At 39.5% G+C, this 20,031-nt stretch overlaps 4 protein-coding genes across 4 annotated transcripts; 1 reads left to right on the top strand and 3 right to left on the bottom strand.

The window, feature by feature from the left end:
- Positions 1-867: 867 nt before the first annotated feature.
- folr (folate receptor) lies at positions 868-4,483 on the bottom strand. Its single transcript, XM_088427886.1, has 5 exons — positions 4,377-4,483; positions 3,032-3,164; positions 2,741-2,929; positions 2,421-2,556; positions 868-1,209 (listed from the first exon to the last, which is right to left on the bottom strand). The coding sequence occupies exons 1-5, from the start codon at positions 4,379-4,381 to the stop codon at positions 938-940; spliced, it is 735 nt and encodes a 244-aa protein (XP_088284012.1). The 5' UTR covers positions 4,382-4,483; the 3' UTR covers positions 868-937.
- A 1,455-nt stretch (positions 4,484-5,938) lies between these two features.
- Positions 5,939-9,157, top strand: anapc15 (anaphase promoting complex subunit 15). Its single transcript, XM_088428506.1, has 4 exons — positions 5,939-6,326; positions 6,554-6,613; positions 7,373-7,516; positions 7,639-9,157. Exons 1-4 carry the CDS (start codon positions 6,207-6,209, stop codon positions 7,684-7,686), a joined length of 372 nt encoding a protein of 123 aa, XP_088284632.1. The 5' UTR covers positions 5,939-6,206; the 3' UTR covers positions 7,687-9,157.
- Positions 8,651-12,399, bottom strand: tomt (transmembrane O-methyltransferase). The gene is made up of 4 exons (XM_088428505.1): positions 12,138-12,399; positions 9,820-10,016; positions 9,623-9,745; positions 8,651-8,848 (listed from the first exon to the last, which is right to left on the bottom strand). Exons 1-4 carry the CDS (start codon positions 12,397-12,399, stop codon positions 8,651-8,653), a joined length of 780 nt encoding a protein of 259 aa, XP_088284631.1.
- A 1,592-nt stretch (positions 12,400-13,991) lies between these two features.
- Positions 13,992-17,348, bottom strand: sfrp2l (secreted frizzled-related protein 2 like). Its single transcript, XM_088427617.1, has 3 exons — positions 16,665-17,348; positions 14,888-14,968; positions 13,992-14,747 (listed from the first exon to the last, which is right to left on the bottom strand). Exons 1-3 carry the CDS (start codon positions 17,338-17,340, stop codon positions 14,362-14,364), a joined length of 1,143 nt encoding a protein of 380 aa, XP_088283743.1. The 5' UTR covers positions 17,341-17,348; the 3' UTR covers positions 13,992-14,361.
- Between the last annotated feature and the right edge of the window lie 2,683 nt (positions 17,349-20,031).

A 20,031-nucleotide genomic window follows, 5' to 3' on the forward strand; every position in this document is an offset into this window, starting at 1 on the left:
ATGCATGTTTTGGGAATGTGGGAGGAAGCCGGGGTGCCCAGAGAGAACCCCGTGGGCTTGGGAAGAACAGGCAAACTTCATGCAGGAAGGCCAGAGCGAGCTGATATTGAACTCGGGACTCTGAACTGTGAGGTGGATGTGATAACTACGGTATTCATATTAGATTGTATTTTTAACCAGCATAAAGTAGACTTGTCACTTTGCAGCTGACGGTTCGTTTGTTCCCGACGTACATGGTCATACCTCAAGGTCAGAGAGTATAAATTTACTTAGATATTCATCAGATTTGTCATGCAAGACCTTGACTGTGTCAGTCTTATAGTTATCATGCAAAGGATGTTAAGACAAAATGACGTTATCTGGACGTTATCATTGTGGTTCGTAATTGTGTGTTTTTAGACTTCTGACAGTCAAATGTTACAAAGCATATCATATCCAAAATGTCAACACTTATTTAGCAAACATTTACAACATACATTGGCTCACATTTATTAAATCACTGAAATAATTAAATAAGCACTGAAATAATTGTTCTCTGATTCTGTTACGAGAGCTGACCTCTGATTGAATGTCAGTGTAAACTAAACAAACGGGAATCTGTAGAGCACAGGTGTCAAACTGTGTTTCTTGATGGCCACAGTCTGGCATGTTTTTGATGTTACTCTGCTCCAACACACCTGAATACACCCAAATCATCTTTTTTTATCTTTTAGATGACAGAAAGCATGGTATAAATTAACATGTGTCCACTTTTTTTGATATTTTTTGTTGTTGGTGGTGATGTGCCGTGAGATACTTCCAACCTAAGAGAAAACACCCAAACACCAGATGTAATACCTGAAAACAAACAATAAAGCTGACACTGGGTCTAAAATCATCTTTAGTGATCAGTCTGGAAGGTAGAACTACAAGCAAGAAAACAAAGGTCCTCTTCTTATTAGATTAGCTGGAACAAAAATGATATAGCCAGGAAGAGCAGTGATGTGATGGAAAAACTACATAGTTGCTGAGCATTGTTGATGTAATACTCAGCTACCTTTGTGTTGGGGTTTGGCCCAGTGAACCAGAGCTGCATGCACCGCCCGGATGTTTTTTTGTGTGTAGTATAAAGGTAAGAATGAGACCAGATTTGTTCACACATGGATTTCGGAGTTGGGTAGACGTCAGTCCACTTTCTGCAATTGTTGCCTTTAGGGCAATGGTTCACACCTGAAATACATAAAGATTATTATTTAGCTATAGTTTGTAATCACTAATCTACAGTAAGGGCACCCCGTTAATGGGTCTACATTATGTTATTTTAAACTTTCCACGGTTGTTTATAGATATATAGATGATTATGTATCATCTTTGGGAGAATAGCAATTTAATTTCATTTGAAATAAGTGTTATTTTGGTTATTATATTATACTAAAGTAATCCATAAGTAAAACGCTTAGTTCGCGCCCTTTCGTGATGTCGTCTAAAGCTGACTTTTTGTGCGAGTCTATTTACTCATACAACTAAATACAGTTGACATATCGTCAACAACGAAGCACATTTGTGGTGTAACCTTTTTATGTACTTTGTTGTTTACAAACAAAAGCTATGAAAAATTACATGGACTGAGTACCAACTGTAGCGGGTTTCTGATCCAGGTCATCGGGATGTAAATCTGCTTTCGCCAGTGATCTGTTCATGTATTTTTTAAAATATTTTTTTAAAGCTCTGCGTCACAAAAGCGCTTGCTCATGATAGGCATTCTGTCAGTGACTCGCCTGTTCGCATAGTTGAAGCAAATTGCCGTTAGATGTTCTCTTCACCGTAAATCTGACGACTGACGGACCAGCAAAAAATGTAAAATGCCCAGCTCTGATTAACCTTGGCCAAGGTTAACCTGGAAAATCTGACTCTGAAAGTTGACAATGACAACCAGCTACTGGCATCATGTCCCCCTAAATGATTTTCAACCATTTCTTGCAAAGTAGTTATATCTTTTAGGAAGACCCAAGAAACTCTCAAGTTATCACAGCTGAATTTTCACAACTTGCACATTTTTAAAGCTGACTGTTCAGCTAACCTGCACTTGGTCTGCACGGGTGGTAATCAAATTTGTTATGTAACAAATTGAGGACCCTGTCGTTTTTTTAGGATCAGGCGGAGACGGTGCTGAGAAAGCCGCAATGAGCAGGAACACTCAGATATGCTTGAATGGAGGAAAATGTACCTTTGGGTGTTTTGTGTTTCGAATTAGCATTTTAGCATCACTAAAGGCTCAAAAAGTTGTTTTTTTTTTCATGATATAGAGTAGAATCTTTAAATCTGAACTTTCACTGAAAGCTGATGACTTTCAGAATAAAATTGGGTCCAATTATGTTTGTTTTGCATGTTTCCATGAGCAAGCAAGCATGGTAAAGAAAAGGTCAGTGATGAGAACACACCTGAGCTCCAGTCCCATCCTTTGTGCCAGTTTGTCTTACACGTCATTTCATCTTTGCAGTCCTCCCACCAGTCATGGCAGTCTTCCATACACAGAGGTACATCCAAGATTCGTTCCTTGCGCCAGCTCTCATCCGCCTGCACAACATATAACATCTGAATGCATATCCAACAACATACTGCAATGTATAATACAAGAGGGTAAAAGAGCGTAAAAATATTAAAGTAATACTTCTGCCAAGATTTCTATTCCTTGTCTTCCCAATTGTGCTCCCATCTAGTTCTCTGAGGTTTGAACTAACACAAGAAATGCAGCACCAACCTCTTGTATCCAGGGGCCCAAGTGTGGCGAGCATTCATAGAAGCAAGTGTCTTGAACAAAGTGCCTCTTGCACTTGGGGCTCATTGCACCACAGTGGTTCCAGTTGAAGTTGTACAGGTAGGAGTTATCTTCGTGAGCTTCAGCAGAGGTATTCGCTGTGCAACATGCATTGTCACGCCACGGTGCACACTAAAAACAAAAATAAGAACACAATGAAGAGCTGTTTATAGTACTTGTGAATGGCAGCAAAGACAGACTAAGATGTACGCCAAATGCATTTGTGTGAATCACCTGGAGGTAAAGTTTTCCTTCAGGGCCAGGTTGCGTTTTGTGGTGTTTGGCATCCATACACATGTTCAGTTTGTCTTGAGAAAGAGAGCTCTTGGAGAGGGCAAACAGCAAAACCAAAACAAACCACATGGCTCTGTAACAGATAGAGACTACAGCATCAGTTCCAATGATTTTGCTACGAACATGTAAATACTCGGATGCTCATGTTTTATTTTTTCAAACGACTTACAACCAGGGCTTTCAAAGTTTTCTCCACAGCATACGCTGGTAGAATGTGAAGCTGATTGGCAGCAATAAACCTCAGAGTCAGAGGTTTTGGGAATTGTTTCTATGAGAAGACTATGAGAAAAATTGCCCGTAATGATCTCATATTTGGTTGTTTGTTTTTTTTTTTCAACAGCTGTATTTGACAGGAAAATAATCATATTCAAGGAAATAAAATCTGTTTTCCTCGGTGATTTTATGTAAATCCAAAGATTTTAGTCAAGTAAATATATTACAACCTTGCAATGCAAATTAACTAGTCAAAAAATTGTGACTACTGGACACTGCTAAAATCATAACTCATGTTCCATTTATTGTCATTTGGAACATTTATGCAAATAAAATGTAAAATTGTTCAAATCTCTTCCTATTTATTTAACCTATAGGTTTTATTCAAAGATAAAACCTTTTCTGAATTAACTGCAACTGAACACATTCTGACTACGATCAGTCTGGCTAAGTAGCTAAAGCATTTGTTTCATTTGAAACACTCAATGGTCATTAACTATTACAAAAAAAATGTGTCAAGAAAATTGAGTTGAACTCAAAATCTATTAAAAATACATTTTTTTTGTTTATTAAATGAGAAAAGTAGCATTAACTGAAGTTATTTCAGTATATCTTGTTCATAAACAACAAACCATATACTGTAGACAAAAGTACTATAGTTTCACATTTTGCGTTGTGTGAGATGATCATTATAAATTCCAATAAAAAGCTTACGCGCATGCTCACTGTGACATAACAACTGACAGGTATTGGTGAGGTCTTTTATTGCCACATTAAATTATAGTAACAGAACAAACGTGAACACTATTTCAAACATGTTACCACTCCTCATTCTAGTGTTTAGACATGTCGTAAACATAACAAAAAAACACACTTCCAAAAAGCAGTAAGTATAGGAAATCCTACTAAAAAACACTTTAACCATTTAAGAAAAAAATCACTGACCAAACTGCACTATTATAAAATGAATATATGATGCTCAGATTTTCAGACAGAGTAATAGTAGAACTTAAAAAATAAAATAAAACCTGGAGGTCAATTTAGTTTTCAATCAATTAGTGAGATTAGTTACCCCATTATGGTAGTCTGCGTATTTTTCTGAAGTCCAAGAGATCTTCTGGAAACGCACCAATGTTAAGTATGAACCAGAGTGTGCGCAGGTGAGTGTGACCAAATGTGAGCGATGCCCCTCTATTAAGAAAAGTCACAGCATAAGTCTTTCCAAAGTCCAAAGTGTTTGTGCGCGTGCGCATGACCATAGAAAAGATTTATTACGTCTACATGTGAGGTCGTTTAGTCTTATCTCAAGGTTGGGCCACTGTATATACACAAAAATGGCAGAATGACCTAAGAATTACTCAGTGGACATTTTGCTTTTCATTTGTTTATATATATATATATATATATATATATATATATATATATATATATATATATATATATATATATATATATATATATATATATATATATATATATATATATATATATATATATATATATATATATGCAGGTATCAGCAAATCTTATTAAATATTTTTTAAAGCTTTGACAGGAACATTACCATTTTCAAATTAAGAGAAAACAAATTTGATCTATTAGCATTTATTGTATACAAATGCATTGGTATTAGTGATGATTCATGGCAGATGAGTCAGAAATCTAACAGATGATGTAACATGATCTAGCTTCTGGAGTTGCAAAATAAAATATGCATAGAGATGCCATGGCAGATCACCCAGTTGATTTTTTTCCTTCTAAAAAAGCTTTGTATTTGTTGGGGGGTAAATGACTGCAAAAATATTTCACAGGGGGTACATAATTAAAAAACGTACTGTATGTAAAACCACTGTAAGTACTGTATTGGATAACCACACAGAGTAAAATATTTCAAACCTGTATTTGTTTCAGTGATTCTGGCAAAAAGACACAAAGTAAAAGAATATCCAATATTTTAATAAATGAGATAATTTCATATGAACAAAAAATCATATTAAACAGAAGTGCTGGTTTTCTGAAAAGTGTACTAAGCTATGAAGACGACTACTAAGCCAAACTGAGGCCTTTTAAAGAATGACAGAAAAAAAAATCTGCTGTTTTTTTTTTTTTCGCGGGGGGGCACAGGAAGCCTATCATGTTGAACTTTGTCACAACACTATAATTTTGTTCATCATTAAGCTATATATTATAAGGCCATTAGGGAAAGAAAATTGTAAGTGAACCTGAATCACAATTCACAAAGAATGATCAATGCGAATTACTTTTAGTTCTATTACTTATTTATACAGTGATCATGGCATGAAACACGCACTAATAATAGTGCGTTCAACAAAAAGAAAAATAATGCTTCTGTCGTTACGATGGCAACGTAAAATGGCTGCCTTATGCCTTCACCTAAAAGGCTCAAACACAGTACAATTATACATAATTTCGCGAAGAACATACCAGCTGAAATTATTACTTTGCCATGATTGTCACTTCATGAAATGTATCATCAACCACGATAATGAAGAAGAAACGTGGAGGTATTCCGCATAATTTAAAATGCAAATTAATGGTGTGTGTCTTTCTGGCCACTTGTTTCCACCACAGAAACGGAAGAATTAGCGCAAGGACACCCAACCGGAAACAGTCGGACTTTGTCGTTGAACACTTACTGTATAACTTCCGGAATGTTTATTTTGAATTTGTGGAAAGTTTCGGGCAAATGAGTAGGCCTGTCAACAATTACATGTGGATAGAAATCCTCAATGGATTATCTTTATTTGTTTGGATTAACGTTTTCACTTAACAGTTAAGAGGAACAGTAAAGAGGAAGACGCCTTTAAACGTTTTTAAGGCGTCTCAGTAGCGTCAAGCACAGGTTTGCTGTTTTGTTTTGGCGTGCTTCGAAGCCGCCGACATGTCCACGCTGTTTCCCTCGTTGTTTCCGCGAATAACCGAGTCTCTGTGGTTCAATTTGGATCGGCCTTGCGTGGATGAGACGGAGCTACAACAGCAAGAACAGCAGCATCAAACCTGGGTAACGTATCTACCCGGCGAAGGATTGTAAACAACACTCCAACAAATACTGTGCCGAGCGTCAATTATTTTAATTAATTAGTTTTTCTTCGGATTTATTTGAGTGCATATTGCATATTATGAATTTATTAAAACAAACTGGGTTTTTTGTGAATTTGTGGTATCTATGTGGTATCTGTATATATATATATATACACACATAAAACACTGCATACTCTTTCACCTCAGTTGCAGAGCATAGCTGAGAAGGACAACAATCAACTACCGATTGGGAAAACCATTTTTGAGGTAATTCTCTGTGTCCACTATTCAGCACCAACATTGTATGTATGTGACCTTCATCCTTAGAAAATGTTTTTTGAGATTTCTTAACGAGACAAATTAATGACTGGTTTATACGTAGAAGAAGACCCCCCCCCCCCCCCCAAAAAAAAAAAAAGAAAAAACCCAAAAACAAAAATACAGTAATTGCACACAGTGTTGTCTCACTACTGTTATACTAGAATTCTTTGGCAGTCAGGGGCCTGTCCAAATGAAATGACTTCCATTAACTTACACCATTTCCACACAGCTACTTTTTGTTTATAGTTGGGTAGTGTTTATCTGATCATATTACATTAATTGAATATATTTGTGTCGTAATATCTGTAAGAATGGCAGATATATTGGACGCTCCAAATGGTCCTTGGCTGTATTTGTGAGTGGGAACTGATGTTCGTGTCTGTGTGCCCTGCAATTGGCTAGCAACCAATCAGAGTGTATTTCACCTGTTGCCCAAAAGACAGCAGGGATAGGCACCAGCAAGCATGCGACCCTTGTGAAGGACACGCGGATAAGAAAATGGATGGATGCTTGGAACACCTCAAAGAATTTAGAAAAAAGACAATATTATTATACACGACCATGGTAACACTACATCTCAAAACATAAAGTTTTCCCTACTGCCAGTGAGGTATTGGTTGTATTTCTGGTACTTATTCCTGTTTCTATTCTAGAAACAGAAGCATTTCTGTGTCTTTCTTTAGCATGTGTATTTTCTTGGTGCAGGGAGGAGGATATGAAGAGGAGGAAGAAGAAGACGATGAAGATGAGGAGGACACTGAGGAGGACTCAGAAGATGAAGAAGACATGCAAGACATGGATGAGATGAACGATTACAATGAGTCACCTGACGATGGCGAGATCAATGAGGTGTCTTCATAGATCACTGATAGAATTTTTTGCACCTTATAGATCTTACACACAAGGAAATTTGAGGCGTTCATCCATTCTTGAGACACGTTCAAATGTTTTTCTTTATTTCTTTTTGCCAGGTGGACATGGAGGGACACGACCAAGATCATGACCAATGGATGATTTGACAATGATTTGGGGGGTTTCTCATTTCCACCAACATAGGACTGCACCAGAGTTGGAGCTACCTGCATTTTTCTTGTTATGATCCTGATACACTGTACAAGTGTGGTTGGTGCGTGTATATAAAATAACACAAAAATCCACTGCGTTAAATAAACAAATGTACAACATACAAATTTGTAAAAGTTTATATAACCCCTCAATTGCAGTATTGAGTTCAAGAAACAGCAGCATTTGGATTTCACATCTAGCCCATGCGTCATCATGCTTTAAAGTATTGCCGGACATTGCTTACTGTAAAAGTTGCTCCTGGTGCAAAGTTCCTCACAGAGGCTTTTGTTTTTCATGTATTACAGTACAGGCTGTTTCAACATATCTCACCAATTAACCTTGACCATGTCATATTGTTTGGCATGTGCTCTAAGTTTCTACTATGACAATATACTTTACTGTAGCTGAGCCAGCAATAACACTTGTTACACACGTAAATTTAAACAGCACATTGCAGTAAAGTTGACTGACCGTTTTCAGTTTTGGTTTATCGAGTATTCTAAATGCACTCTTGATGGCTTGGCTTTGTTGTTGTTTTGAAGGTTTTTCATAGCAGGTTCATGTAAAATGCAATTATCAGTAAAAATGTTTTTTTTTTAACATAAAACATTTGCATTACTTTTCTTTGTAGCAAATAAGGATGGGGAAGTAAGTGAGACTAACAGGCAGATGAAGGGACATTTTGTACTGAGGCATTGGGTTAAAATGAACAGGTCACTCACAAACATGACTGTAAAAAGAGCATGTTAGAAAAGCAGAAACTTCTAGGATTTACTATGGACAGATGTTCACCAATTAGTTGTTGCAAATCCAAAAAATTGTCACGACTGCATTAAAACAAGCATGCCAGCGACATACTCAAGTAGTTTGTCATACATGCATGTCATACAATATCTTTTCTACATTTTTTGCATTGGTCTACTTGATCCCCTGATACACCAGCTCTGCCATCCCATCCCTGATACCCTTGCTATATTCCAGTGTGGCACGGTGGATCTTCCACTCATACAAGCCACTCTTGCGAATGTGCCTTAGAAATTTGGGGGCGCCGGGGAACAGCACGTTGTCTGCCAGAATTGTAGATCCTTTCCCGAGCAGACCAGAACCCTCCAACATCTGCAACACCATCATATCAATAAATATACATTTAGTAGCATGTTCGAGAACAACATGGTGAGTAGTCTGATGCCTTGAGACAAGTAACTAGATGGAATTGGCTTTCATTTGTTTATTTGGACACGAAAAAGAAATGTAATGGCACATCCACTACAGTGGGTAGCAGTGGTGCGCTCATCAGACTGCTGGCTTCAAAACCAGAAAATTACTGTAAGAAAATGGGATGGTAACGTTGAGTCAGACTGTCTTGTTTTTAAATGTTTTTGATAATCTTTTATTATTTCTATAAAGCATGCTGTTTAAATGAAAGCACTGAATATTGGTCCTTTTAGCTTATTATCACAAAAAGTAATTGCCTTTGTATAGAATCATATCCTTTGCACAGTAGTGGTTGATGGAAAGGTTTAAATTATGATACAAGACTAACCTTTCCATGAGCTACAAATGTAATCATTAATAATATAAAGAAATTTTCCTGATTGGAGTGTTTGCAACGTTTAACTGAGGAATGCTTGTGTGTAGCATGAGTGAACTGGAATAGCCTAATCTTTCATTGCAATACCATTGAGATGAAACCTTGTGACTAATCTAGTCCAGAAGGTCAAGTGATCACATGACTAGAACTTGCTCAGAATGACTAAGGAAAATTCAGAGAATGTCTGTATACAAAGCCGTTTGGGTGCATGATCTACCCCTGTGGACCTTGGATGTGTCGATGTTTTTAAAAGCAATCAGTATGTTGTGGTAAGACTTTTTTTTTTTTTTTGCAGCTACCTGCAGGTCAGTACAGTAGCATTTCTTCCAGTGGTCCATGAAGACCAAATCAAGTCTTTCTAAGCCAAAGTCAGACCGTAAGCGTGGAATCACTTCATCTGATGGATTCACAATCAGCTCTACCTGAGTGATGAGAAACGTTACACAGGTTACCGTAAATTAATGTAATAATAAGAAATGATGATTTGGGTGCTCACTGTGTCATCGTCAAAGCCTGCCAGGCGGATAATTTTTTCAGCAATGGCAGCATTCCTCTGGTCCATCTCAACGCTGTAGATCTTTGCACCAAGTGGTAGAGCCCGTGCCATACGCACAGTGCTGTAACCACAGTGAGTCCCCAACTCAAGGACTGTCAGAGGACTCTGCTCCATAAGCAGCCTGTCCAGGATCTTTCCTACATGCAAGGGATGCAGGTACACACACCAGAACCACAAACTTACTTGAAATATTTCTAACAATGCTTAGAATGAAGGTTGACATAGAGGTGTTTAAGTGTACTTGTGGTGCCATAAATTACAACCTCAAGTCTTTGAACACAATGCCACAAGCTTAGAACATCTTCAGTGTCTTTAGGCCGTTCTAGCCATTCTTCCATTTACAAATTCTCACACACCAGTTCGGAAGCCAATGCTCTGAGATCTTGGCTTGAGGCTTTGGGTTGTTCAACTGAAAAATGAACCTTCGCCCCATTCTGAGTTAGAGAGTGCTCTGGAGTAGGTTTTCATCCAGAATATCGCTGTATATTGCTGCATTTATATTTCCTTCTATCCCGACTAGTCTGTCCATTTCTGCTGCTACGACCGTGCTCTGATAAAGGGATGATATTAACCTGGTGATGAGCTATTTCTGGTTTCCTTCAAACATGACTCCTGGCATTCACACCAAAGAGTGTAATCTTTGTCTCGTCAGATCAGAGAATTTTGTTTCACATGGTCTGAGAATCGTTCAGGTGCCTTTGTGCAAATTCTAGATGTGCTGCGATGTTCCTTTTACTAAGGAGGGGCTTTTGTCTGGCCACTTTGCCATATACTGCAGCCGTGATAGGAAGATAGATTTTATACATCTGTCCACAGATTAATGCTGGAGCTCTGACAGAGCGGCCATCGTTTTTTTGGTCACCTACCATGCTCTTCTCTCTCCATCGCTCAGTTTCCACAGGTGTCGAACTCCAGTCCTGGAGGGTCCGATATCCTGCATGTTTTCAAACCTTTTCCCTCAAAAACACCTGATTCAAATGATTGGGAGCATTTTGAAGCTCCTGCAGAGCTTGCTAATGAGCTAATCATTTGAATCAGGTGTGTTGGGGAAAGAAAACCGGAAAACATGCAGGATGCCGGCCCTCGAGGACTGGAGTTCGACACCTTTGGTTTAGACCAGGCATGTCCAAACCCAGTCCTCGAGGGCCGCCTATCCGGCATGTTTTGGAGGTTTCTGTCCTCCTAACACACCTGATTCAAATGATCAGCTCATCAGCAAGCTCAGCGGAAGCCTGACAACAAACCTGATCATTTGAATCAGCTGCATTGGATGACGGAAACATCAAAAACATGCAGGATAGGCGGCCCTCGAGGACCGGGTTTGGACATGCCTGTCTAAACTTTAGACGGTCAGCCAGCTCTAGGAAGAGTCCTGCTTGTTCCGTTTATTAATCTTGGGAGCCACTGTGCTAACTGGGACCTTCAAAGCAGCAGAACCTATTGCATATTCTTACCCGTTTTTCTGCCTCATGACAATCCTGTCTCGCAGGTCTACAGAAAATTCTTTTGACTTCATGCTTGTTGTTTGTGCCTGGACATTGGCTTGGTCAACTATGGGTTGTTATTTAGACAAGTGTGTGAAAGCATGCACCTGACCTTAATCTTGAGCTTCATGGCACAGCCATATCTGCCAGCAGGGGGCAGAGACATGACGCAGTGTGATGACAGTTCCTTTAACCAGGATTGACCCTGATTGACCTCAGATTTGTCAAGATTCTGACCAAGAAAATGATACCCATTTTGAATGGATAATGAATGGTAGCCAAACCAGCTCTCAACGACGCTGTGTCACGTCTTTGTCTCCTGCTGGCAAATATGACTGTGTACATCTTGTCTTGACCAAAAGGTTCCCCAAGCTTGTATATGCTTGCTTTAATACAAGCAGGGAAATACAAAACACACCCGGATGCAGTTGTTTTCCTTTTTTTTTTTTTTTTTGATAAACCATACACATGTTTCCTTCTCAGCACCACAGATACGCTTGAACATTCCACTAAATTAAAAAAAGAAAAGAAAAGTGAATTGACTTTATTTTATTTAGCCAGAAAGTTGTAGGAAAATCATCTGCATCCATATAGCGACATCTTTTAAATGCATATTATTCACCTTAAAAGATTATCTGGATTCAGATGCTTTTGTTTCATGCAACCACTTGATGAAAAAATTGAGTAAATTCAATGCAACATCTTTTTCAGCCTATATTGAGAGAAAGGGGCACTAGATTGTTGTGACCAAAGTTATAATGCTGCTCTGCTCACCCTTTTTTGGTCCAATGTTACTGATGTACTCCACCTTGCTGCACCACTCATCAAAAGTGTCCAGGATACTGTCAGGGTCCCCAGGTGTGGCATGAGTAAGAACATACTGGTAGGCCCGCTCCTCACGGCTAAGACCGGTGACACAGTCCTTCCAAAGGCGGACCAGAACCGCTCGGTAGAACAACGCAAAGTAGAAACGGTATCGGATAAGCAGTGTCAGCAGGAGGGGGAGGAAAGCCAATGCAATTGCAGGGGACACCATCCTAGTATCCACAAACCTATTGTAGGTTTCAATCAGTCATTTAGGCTAAAAAGGGAAACAATTAAGTCTTAGTACACAGCAGTGTGATTTTATGCTTTTGGAGTTGTGAAGTGGAAGTCACCTTTATGCCAATGATGATACATTCAAGGGGATAGTGATGAACATGTCACAAGCTAAAGAAGCAATATGCAAAAGAAACAGACCCCAGCTAGATTATAATAGCAAGAGTTAAAATAAACATTTCCTGATCGACACACAGGCGGTTTGCAGCAATACAAAATAGCACTGATGCCCACACTAATACAGTAAGAAGTCTGGGTTTACCATGGCAATGTCAGATGCACAACTCTATTACAAATCTAAACCCTGCCATAAAAATGTGTTGTAAATTATTTTGATACCTTTATATTAGTCAACGATAATTACTTCTGTGTGATTCATTCTGTCATTTCATAACAGCAACACACACATTCCTGCTGTAAATCTCTGGAAATATCCCTCACATCTGTGCAAAGAACCCTGCTTGGCATCTGAAATTGGTGATTTGTTATGAACATCAACTAATATAATAAATTTGTCAATTAAATTTGGAGCGTTCTGTAGACCTAGTCTATACAGAACAGCAGAAGGAGGCGTTCCAACACAATTCTGCCACAGATGAAAACATTTACCAGAGAATGCAACACAAGTAAAACACTCACCTCGCCGCTGGGAAATAAAGTTTCATACGACAGGTGAGACAATATATCTAGATGAGAGTGTGTTTGCGCAGGTGTGTGTAGTGTGAGTGAAGGTTGACGACCTGAAGCTATGAATTATTTAAGCATCGCGTTCATGTTGTCTAGGTTTTGCAATCCACAGGCAGTACAACCAGTAAGAACAAGTGCATCATTGCTACTATTAAGCATCACTTAATATTTTTCATCGATCTCTATCAGACATCTAACGTGTGTTTTTGTACCATACACAGCAACTTAGAAGCAGAGTCCCGTTGCCGCTTGAGACTGAGTGAAGCAGACATTTGATGTATCAAGTTAACAGCAACAGGTGTGTACTTTCGACTTCGAGTCAAGTTTCCCACTTTGCTCACTATATGGAAGGTTCAAAAAACCTGACCGTTACAGGTAACAAGTCTTGTTTATGGCTATTATTTGTAAATGCATTAAATTACATTAAGATCTTCCCAAATCAACAAATTAAACAAGAGATGACAAAATTGTTCATGAAATTTAAACAAAGCATTTACGATACACAATACAAAACAGTTGTAAAACGTTATGTTTCATGCTCAATTTTTAAATTACTTATATACGCAAATTACAGAACAACATACTGAAATGTTTGTAATGTTAATGGTATAAAATAGCCTTGTGTACGAGTATGAGTAATCTGGTTCCCCATCATTATGCCTGTCCCAGTGTCAAAGTGGGGCTTGACTGACACATAGAGGTGAGAAAAGTATTTGTAAATATATCTTATGGGGCTACACAGATGCCCCCCCCCCAACACACACACACACACACGTATGCCATTGTACTCAAGGCCATTTTTTGGGAGTGCCAAAGCACCCCTAGAGAGACGACAAGCACCTCCAAATTTTAAAGGTCTTTTTATTTAATTATTTTCTTACTGGACATTGTTTTTTTAAACAAGGTAAATACTTGTTAGAAAAGTAGCCATGTGAAGCATTTGAAAGGTGAGTTTATAAATCTTTGGTGGTAAATGTAAAAGATTGTAAAAGCTGTCTGGTAAACAACATGAGCCAATTAACACCTTTTAAAGTGATGGTAGACTGTTCATTAGGCAAGTGGCTAAATCCGAACTCACAATATCATTTTCACACTTCTTCATTAACTCCCGCGCTTAAAAGTCTGGCCATGGGTGATTCATTTTGTTATTTAGAGACTTTTTGTGAATAGCACATTTTGCAAAAAAGCTGCTTATTAGTTAGGGACCAAATGGTTACAACTCAGGGCAAGGTTGTTTCAGGAGACCCCTAATGAACTTCTTAAGATCTTTGTCGCCTCTAGTCCAGCGCACCAGCCGAGTCAACACCAGTCTTCCCTCCTCAGCCCGAGCCAGAGCCAAATACCATCCATCCAGTAACCCGTTACCCTTTTTGTCCATGACCTCACCCCCAAAAACATCTTTATTGTCTTCTGCGTCCAGGCCGGGACATGCACAAGTGCCTCCTTCCTGTAGCCACAGAGCATTGTGGGCCACCACGCCTCCAATCCCCACCCTCTCCGCACCTCCCCCTGCCCACCTCAAGATGCGGCTTCGGGCCAAAGGCACCAGCTGAAGGTCTCCTCCCACTGTTGACACACTGGCCAGACGCATCTTGAATGCTGCGACAAAGACAAAACGTGTGATTTTAGGCACATTGTAAAACAAACAACACCTCGTGTGGACAAGAAAAAAAGTTTTGTTTTATAATGGTCTGCTCTAAAGAGTACATGTTACAGTATCCTATTATCTCTTTCCTTACCATATGGACTTTGACAAAAGTTGTCCTGGATGTCAGTCTCTCCCTCAGCAGCCAGACTGCAAGCATCACAAATGACACTTCCTGGGTATTAAAAAGAGAAATTATACATGTTTACGCCTGCAGAGGTGTAAGGCCGATCTCATAAAAAAAAAAAGGAATTCTTTTAAAGTACACAAGATGTAATAAAAGCGCTGTCAAATACATTGCTTACACAATAATAATATTGTAATGCAATTTTGATTACAGCGACACCATTATTTCAATATTTATTGTGGTTGCCATGGGGAATAGGTAGGGAATGTGTGGGACTGTCCCACACATTGCTAAAATCTATGTATATTGGACTTAAAATGCATTGGTAAAAAAATTAAATACCCTATACACACACACACACACACACACCGATATATATATATATATATATATATATATATTAGGGTTGGGTATTGGGTCTTGAAAATTCTATTGCGATATACTGTGACGCGGTACAGCAAAGGCGTATTGCAATACATATTGCAATATATTGGTCAATGTTTGGTAGAAAAAATCTATGGCATATATATTAAATGACTGAAAAAAAACAGAAGGAAATTATTAAAAAAGACATTCTATTTTTTCCGGTTCCTCAAGAGCGATGTCCTGCCTGTCTTTGATGTCTCTCACTTTCGACACACCTGCTTGAAATGATCAGGATTGTTATCAGGCTTCCACAGGGCTTGATGATGACCTGATTATTTGAACCAGGTGTGAAAGGCGAGGGAGACATCGAAAATAGGCAGGATTTGGCTCGAGGATAGGACGAAGTGGAGCCTCGGAGAAGATTAAGCATTCTCTCTAGCTTGCGTGTCTCCAGGTAATCATGTTCCATTAATGTCGGGTGGGCGGCACAGTTGAAGACTGGTTAGCATTTCCGCCTCACATGCATAGCTCGTGGGTTTTCCTCTTGCCAGCATGGGTTTGTTCCAGGCACTTCAGTTTCCTCCCACATTCTAAAAACATGTAGGGTAGGTATACTGCACACCTTAAATTCTGCTCGGGTGTGTTTAAGAGTGTTTTTGGTTGATCTTCTTTGTGTGCCCTGCAATTGGCTGGCAACCAGTTCAGGGTGAACACCACCTACTGCCCAAAGACCACTAGAATAGGCACGCCCGCAACCCTCATGATGATAAGCGGTCAATGGATGGATGGATAAATGTGAAGTAAGCTCCCACTTTAAAACACATTTATAAGGATTCATATTGTTTAGATTTCAGCCCAATATGTGACTAGGCAATGTTGTGTTGCAAAAAAAAGACAGCAAATTCTTTGTTTTCTATTTTTACTTCATATTATTTGAATTTGTTTATTATTTATTCTTGTTTGTTGCTTTGTGTAATTTTTCTGTTTTCAATGTGCCTGACCAATTTCACTCCATATACAGTGGAATATGAATTAAACAGAAAAAGCCTATGGCTTTTATCTATCTCAGGCGGTGGACGTTTTTCTACTTGCCATCGACTGAAAATAACATCACAGATGTTAACATCATAAACATGGCTCACTTGTTTTCTGGGTTTGCAACGTGTTTGTTGAGCTGTGAGTGGTCGTTGCCTGAGCCCTGATATATGTATGTCATTTTAAAATACATAGGCAGTAGCAAAATGGACGCTCACTGGTATGGATACGCACTATTTTTCAGAACACCCTGTTTAGACTATTGGGGCCGCATAGTACATGCATGTTCTGATAAATAAAATGTTTTGACTTGACTTCCCCTTTACAGACTAAGCAAACAAACCTTTGAGCGCCTCCTGGTGGGCGACCTCCTCCATAGTCCGCGCATCCTGCTCTCCACTAGGAGGGATGCAGAGTTGGGTCCCGCGAGGAAAGCGGCTGCAATTGAACATTTCGGGCCAGGGGAAGCCGAAGGCGCTCATGACGGGGACGCAGTGGTCGCGGACGACCTCGCACAGGCTCCTGCACGGGCTGACGGGTCCGCTGTAGTCCGGCACGCAGACCGGGGCAAACAAGGAGCACAAGAACTTCTTGGTGTCCTTGTGGCACAGTTTGGAGACGAGGGGCAGCCAGGCGGCGGACTGCTGCTGGGCCTCCCGCAGTGTGTCGTGGCCCAGCAGGTTAGGTAGCCTCATGTTCCTGTAGCCGATGCCATGACACAAAGAGAGGGTGCTGGGTATGGGCTTGCAAATCGATCGGACCGACGAGCTGAAGCCGAGCGACGGCGGTCCCAGGTGCGCGGGAACTCGAGCGTCAGACGCTAAAGAAAGTCCGAGCGTCAAAAGAAACAAGAGCTCTTTCATTGTGATTATTTTATACCAGCGCCAAGCGAAGGTGAGTTCCGCGGCCCTGGAAGTCTCTCCTGCCTGCTCCCTCCCCTCGATCGATGGGCGTAAATAAAGAAGAAGGTGTGGAGGAAACTGGGGGGTAAATAGGAGGACAGACAGCTTCTTAGTCATCACCCCCGCCCCAAAGGCTTAGGTGACTGCCTCTCTGCAACCAAGGTGACTGCAAACTGCTTAACTGTCGTGATGCATTCAAGTGCAATCTAAAGAGTTGCGTGAAAATGACATGTGGACTGAAAGTAGTCAATGACTTGTGAGAACTGCCTGTTATACAAAAAAAATTACACGACGTTAAAAAGAATGAAAAGTTGGTACAGTATATTGTTGCTGTAACCGGCCGATGCATGATATGTTTGGGGAATATAACTCACATTTAAAACAATTAAATATAAAAACAAATTGGATCAAAAAGGGTCTGACCTGGCCTATTCATTTCAACCAGATTGGCTCAAAACAACAGCCCCAAAACAACCAAAATTTGTTGCTGTGTCTCATGGATTTATTTGTTTTGGGTGATGTAAACGAATAACCCAAATTCTTGGGTCAGTCCATTTTTTAGCCAGTTTGGGTTACTTTTCACCAATCTCTTTTAGAGTACTGTTTTTTTTTTGTGTGCAGCGGATGTAATCGAATCAATGTGCTGCATAATTAAATCTTAAAAAAAAAAAAGAAATCCATGCATCCATTTAGGTTGAAGGTGAGCTACTGTGTTGACGTTGGGCGAGAGGCGATGTACACCCTGGACTGATTTAAAAAAAAAAAAAAAAAGGTATTTGAGCTAATTATAGGGAAGGGAAAAATTAAGGGAATAGAATAAGAACACAGTATAGAAAATGATTTGTTGTTTACTCGATTGTAATGATGGATGGATGGTCTTGAAAAGCAAAAACTTTGAAAGATAATGTTCAAGGTTTTGTAAATAAATATTTTTCAAAAACAGAGCAACAGCATAAGAGAAGCCAAGTGGTTTTGTGCCGTATCCTCTCGAAGCTCAAAGGAGCACCATTTTATACACCTGTATTAAAAATGTTATATTACTAGGTGTTAATTAGTTGCCAACATCTGATAAATAGACCATCAGCCTTTCAGTTCAGCATGTTCTACTCTGTCATTGAATAGTCAGCCTGAGGGGAGGTTAGAAAAAAAACACTTTTATCTTAGGCTAGTTAAGTTGACTGCAATGCATGCACCAACAAGCCTTAGCCTGCCCTTTTCCTGTACAGCTTCTCTATTTGATTTCCCAACAAAGGTTAAGGAAAGGTGGCATCCATCCATCCATCTTGTTATTTAAGAGGATTGTTTGTCGTTAGAAAAATGCATAATGGTGAGTGTGTTGTCCTGTGTCAAACAAAAGGACAAACTACTGATATTTAACCCAATTGTCGTAAAAATTATGCATAATTTTTTTCATGTTGTAATTCACCATTTTCTTGAAAACACTCAGTTTGCAAATGCGAGAATTGTGTTCTCCTTTATAAGCAATATACTGCATGCTTGTTATGAGTGAAATTTTTGTTTTTATTTAGCTTATTGTATTTATTTAGATTTAACATGAACTAGAACTAATACAGCAATATGTATTATGGAGGTGTTTTGCAGTTGTTGAAGTGATCTAACCATAATATTGTGGTACTATTGTGCAAGTGCATCCTTCAGTTCTGATTTGTCTACGCTGCTTGTTCCTTTTCTTTATCATGTTCCTCGCCCACTTCAATTGATGCTTCCGAAAAGGTTTCTTCTCTGCTGCACAAAGCCCATCTTGCACCACCCTTCTCAAGATCACTTTATCTTGACCTTCCGCAAGCTCATATGTCCAATTGTCAGAGGAAGATGAGGAGGATGGGTAGGGGGAGGAGGAGGAAGACGAGGAGGATAAGGAAGATGAAGACAAGGGAGATAGTGAGGAGGTGGAGGAGGAAGAAGAGATGGGAAAGTTTGGATAGAGTTGAGGCCTTGGAGGGGAAGTAACCTGTGAGGGTATTTGTTTTCCATCTGGAGCGGAGAGTGTGGCGCTGGAGTTTGAGGATCTGGTAGGGAGGAGTCTGGAAATGTGGGGATAATCTGGGTCCGACACCACAGTCATGGTCGTACAAGGGTTACCTCGGACACCCTAAAAAAATAAATGTGGCAGGGTAATTCTCAAAATGTACAGAATACACATTTTATTAAAGCATCCATTTTAAGGAGTGAGGCAACCTGGACCGTTGGCCACTCAGCTGGCTGCTTCTTTTATATGAGGGTGGGTATGAAAAGTCATCAGAAAAACTGAAAAGGATGAAGGGTTTTTGAATATTTATGTTTTAAATATATTTCCCGTCAAGAATTGAACACTTGCTCCAATGGTGCTAAATTGCTTTTATCCCAGTGTGAAAAGACTTTTGTTTGGGTTCCCCAGGTGTTCTCAGGCCAGCTGCGAGACACAGTCCTTCTAGCGTGCCCCGGGTCATACCGGGGCCTCCTGCCGTGGGGCATGCCCAGAACACTTCCTAACGCATCGTAACCAGATGCCCAAGCCACTTCAACTGGCTCCTTTCCACATGGAGGAGCAACCCCAACCAAAAAAAAATAAATAAAAAAATGCATGTATATAAATATCAAGACTCAATATCTAAAGGCCTTCAGCAGAAATACTGGATTCTTCCATTACTTTCAAATCACCTGTGGCAATATTTTGTTTTTTCAGTTGAAGATAAATATGGGAAAATCTTGGTATGTAAGACATCAGTTTATGAACCCTGCAAAAAAATATGCCATACATCATAACAAAATTGATCTACAGGATGCATTTTGTTAAACTACTCAGTG

Source organism: Hippichthys cyanospilos, chromosome 11 (assembly GCF_059441005.1).
Source record: "Hippichthys cyanospilos isolate Australia breed blue-spotted pipefish chromosome 11, RoL_Hcya_1.0, whole genome shotgun sequence".
In the NCBI taxonomy this organism is placed as follows: Eukaryota; Metazoa; Chordata; class Actinopteri; order Syngnathiformes; family Syngnathidae; genus Hippichthys; species Hippichthys cyanospilos.

What these genes read in the sequence shown, in the direction of transcription:
- folr (XM_088427886.1), bottom strand. An exon ending in TGGGCCCCTGGATACAAGAG is followed by an intron (nt 2,557 to 2,740) that starts GTTGGTGCTGCA and finishes TATGTTGTGCAG; the next exon opens with GCGGATGAGAGCTGGCGCAA. An exon ending in AGGATGGGACTGGAGCTCAG is followed by an intron (nt 1,210 to 2,420) that starts GTGTGTTCTCAT and finishes TATGTATTTCAG; the next exon opens with GTGTGAACCATTGCCCTAAA.
- anapc15 (XM_088428506.1), top strand. Translation starts at nt 6,207, where the DNA reads ATGTCCACGCTGTTTCCCTCGTTGTTTCCGCGAATAACCGAGTCTCTG. An exon ending in AACAGCAGCATCAAACCTGG is followed by an intron (nt 6,327 to 6,553) that starts GTAACGTATCTA and finishes CTTTCACCTCAG; the next exon opens with TTGCAGAGCATAGCTGAGAA. An exon ending in TTGGGAAAACCATTTTTGAG is followed by an intron (nt 6,614 to 7,372) that starts GTAATTCTCTGT and finishes TTCTTGGTGCAG; the next exon opens with GGAGGAGGATATGAAGAGGA.
- tomt (XM_088428505.1), bottom strand. Translation starts at nt 12,399, where the DNA reads ATGGTGTCCCCTGCAATTGCATTGGCTTTCCTCCCCCTCCTGCTGACA. An exon ending in TAACATTGGACCAAAAAAGG is followed by an intron (nt 10,017 to 12,137) that starts GTGAGCAGAGCA and finishes CCTTGCATGTAG; the next exon opens with GAAAGATCCTGGACAGGCTG. An exon ending in GCTACTGTACTGACCTGCAG is followed by an intron (nt 8,849 to 9,622) that starts GTAGCTGCAAAA and finishes ATGGTGTTGCAG; the next exon opens with ATGTTGGAGGGTTCTGGTCT.
- sfrp2l (XM_088427617.1), bottom strand. Translation starts at nt 17,340, where the DNA reads ATGACTAAGAAGCTGTCTGTCCTCCTATTTACCCCCCAGTTTCCTCCA. An exon ending in CCACCAGGAGGCGCTCAAAG is followed by an intron (nt 14,969 to 16,664) that starts GTTTGTTTGCTT and finishes TTTAATACCCAG; the next exon opens with GAAGTGTCATTTGTGATGCT. An exon ending in CTTTTGTCAAAGTCCATATG is followed by an intron (nt 14,748 to 14,887) that starts GTAAGGAAAGAG and finishes TCTTTGTCGCAG; the next exon opens with CATTCAAGATGCGTCTGGCC.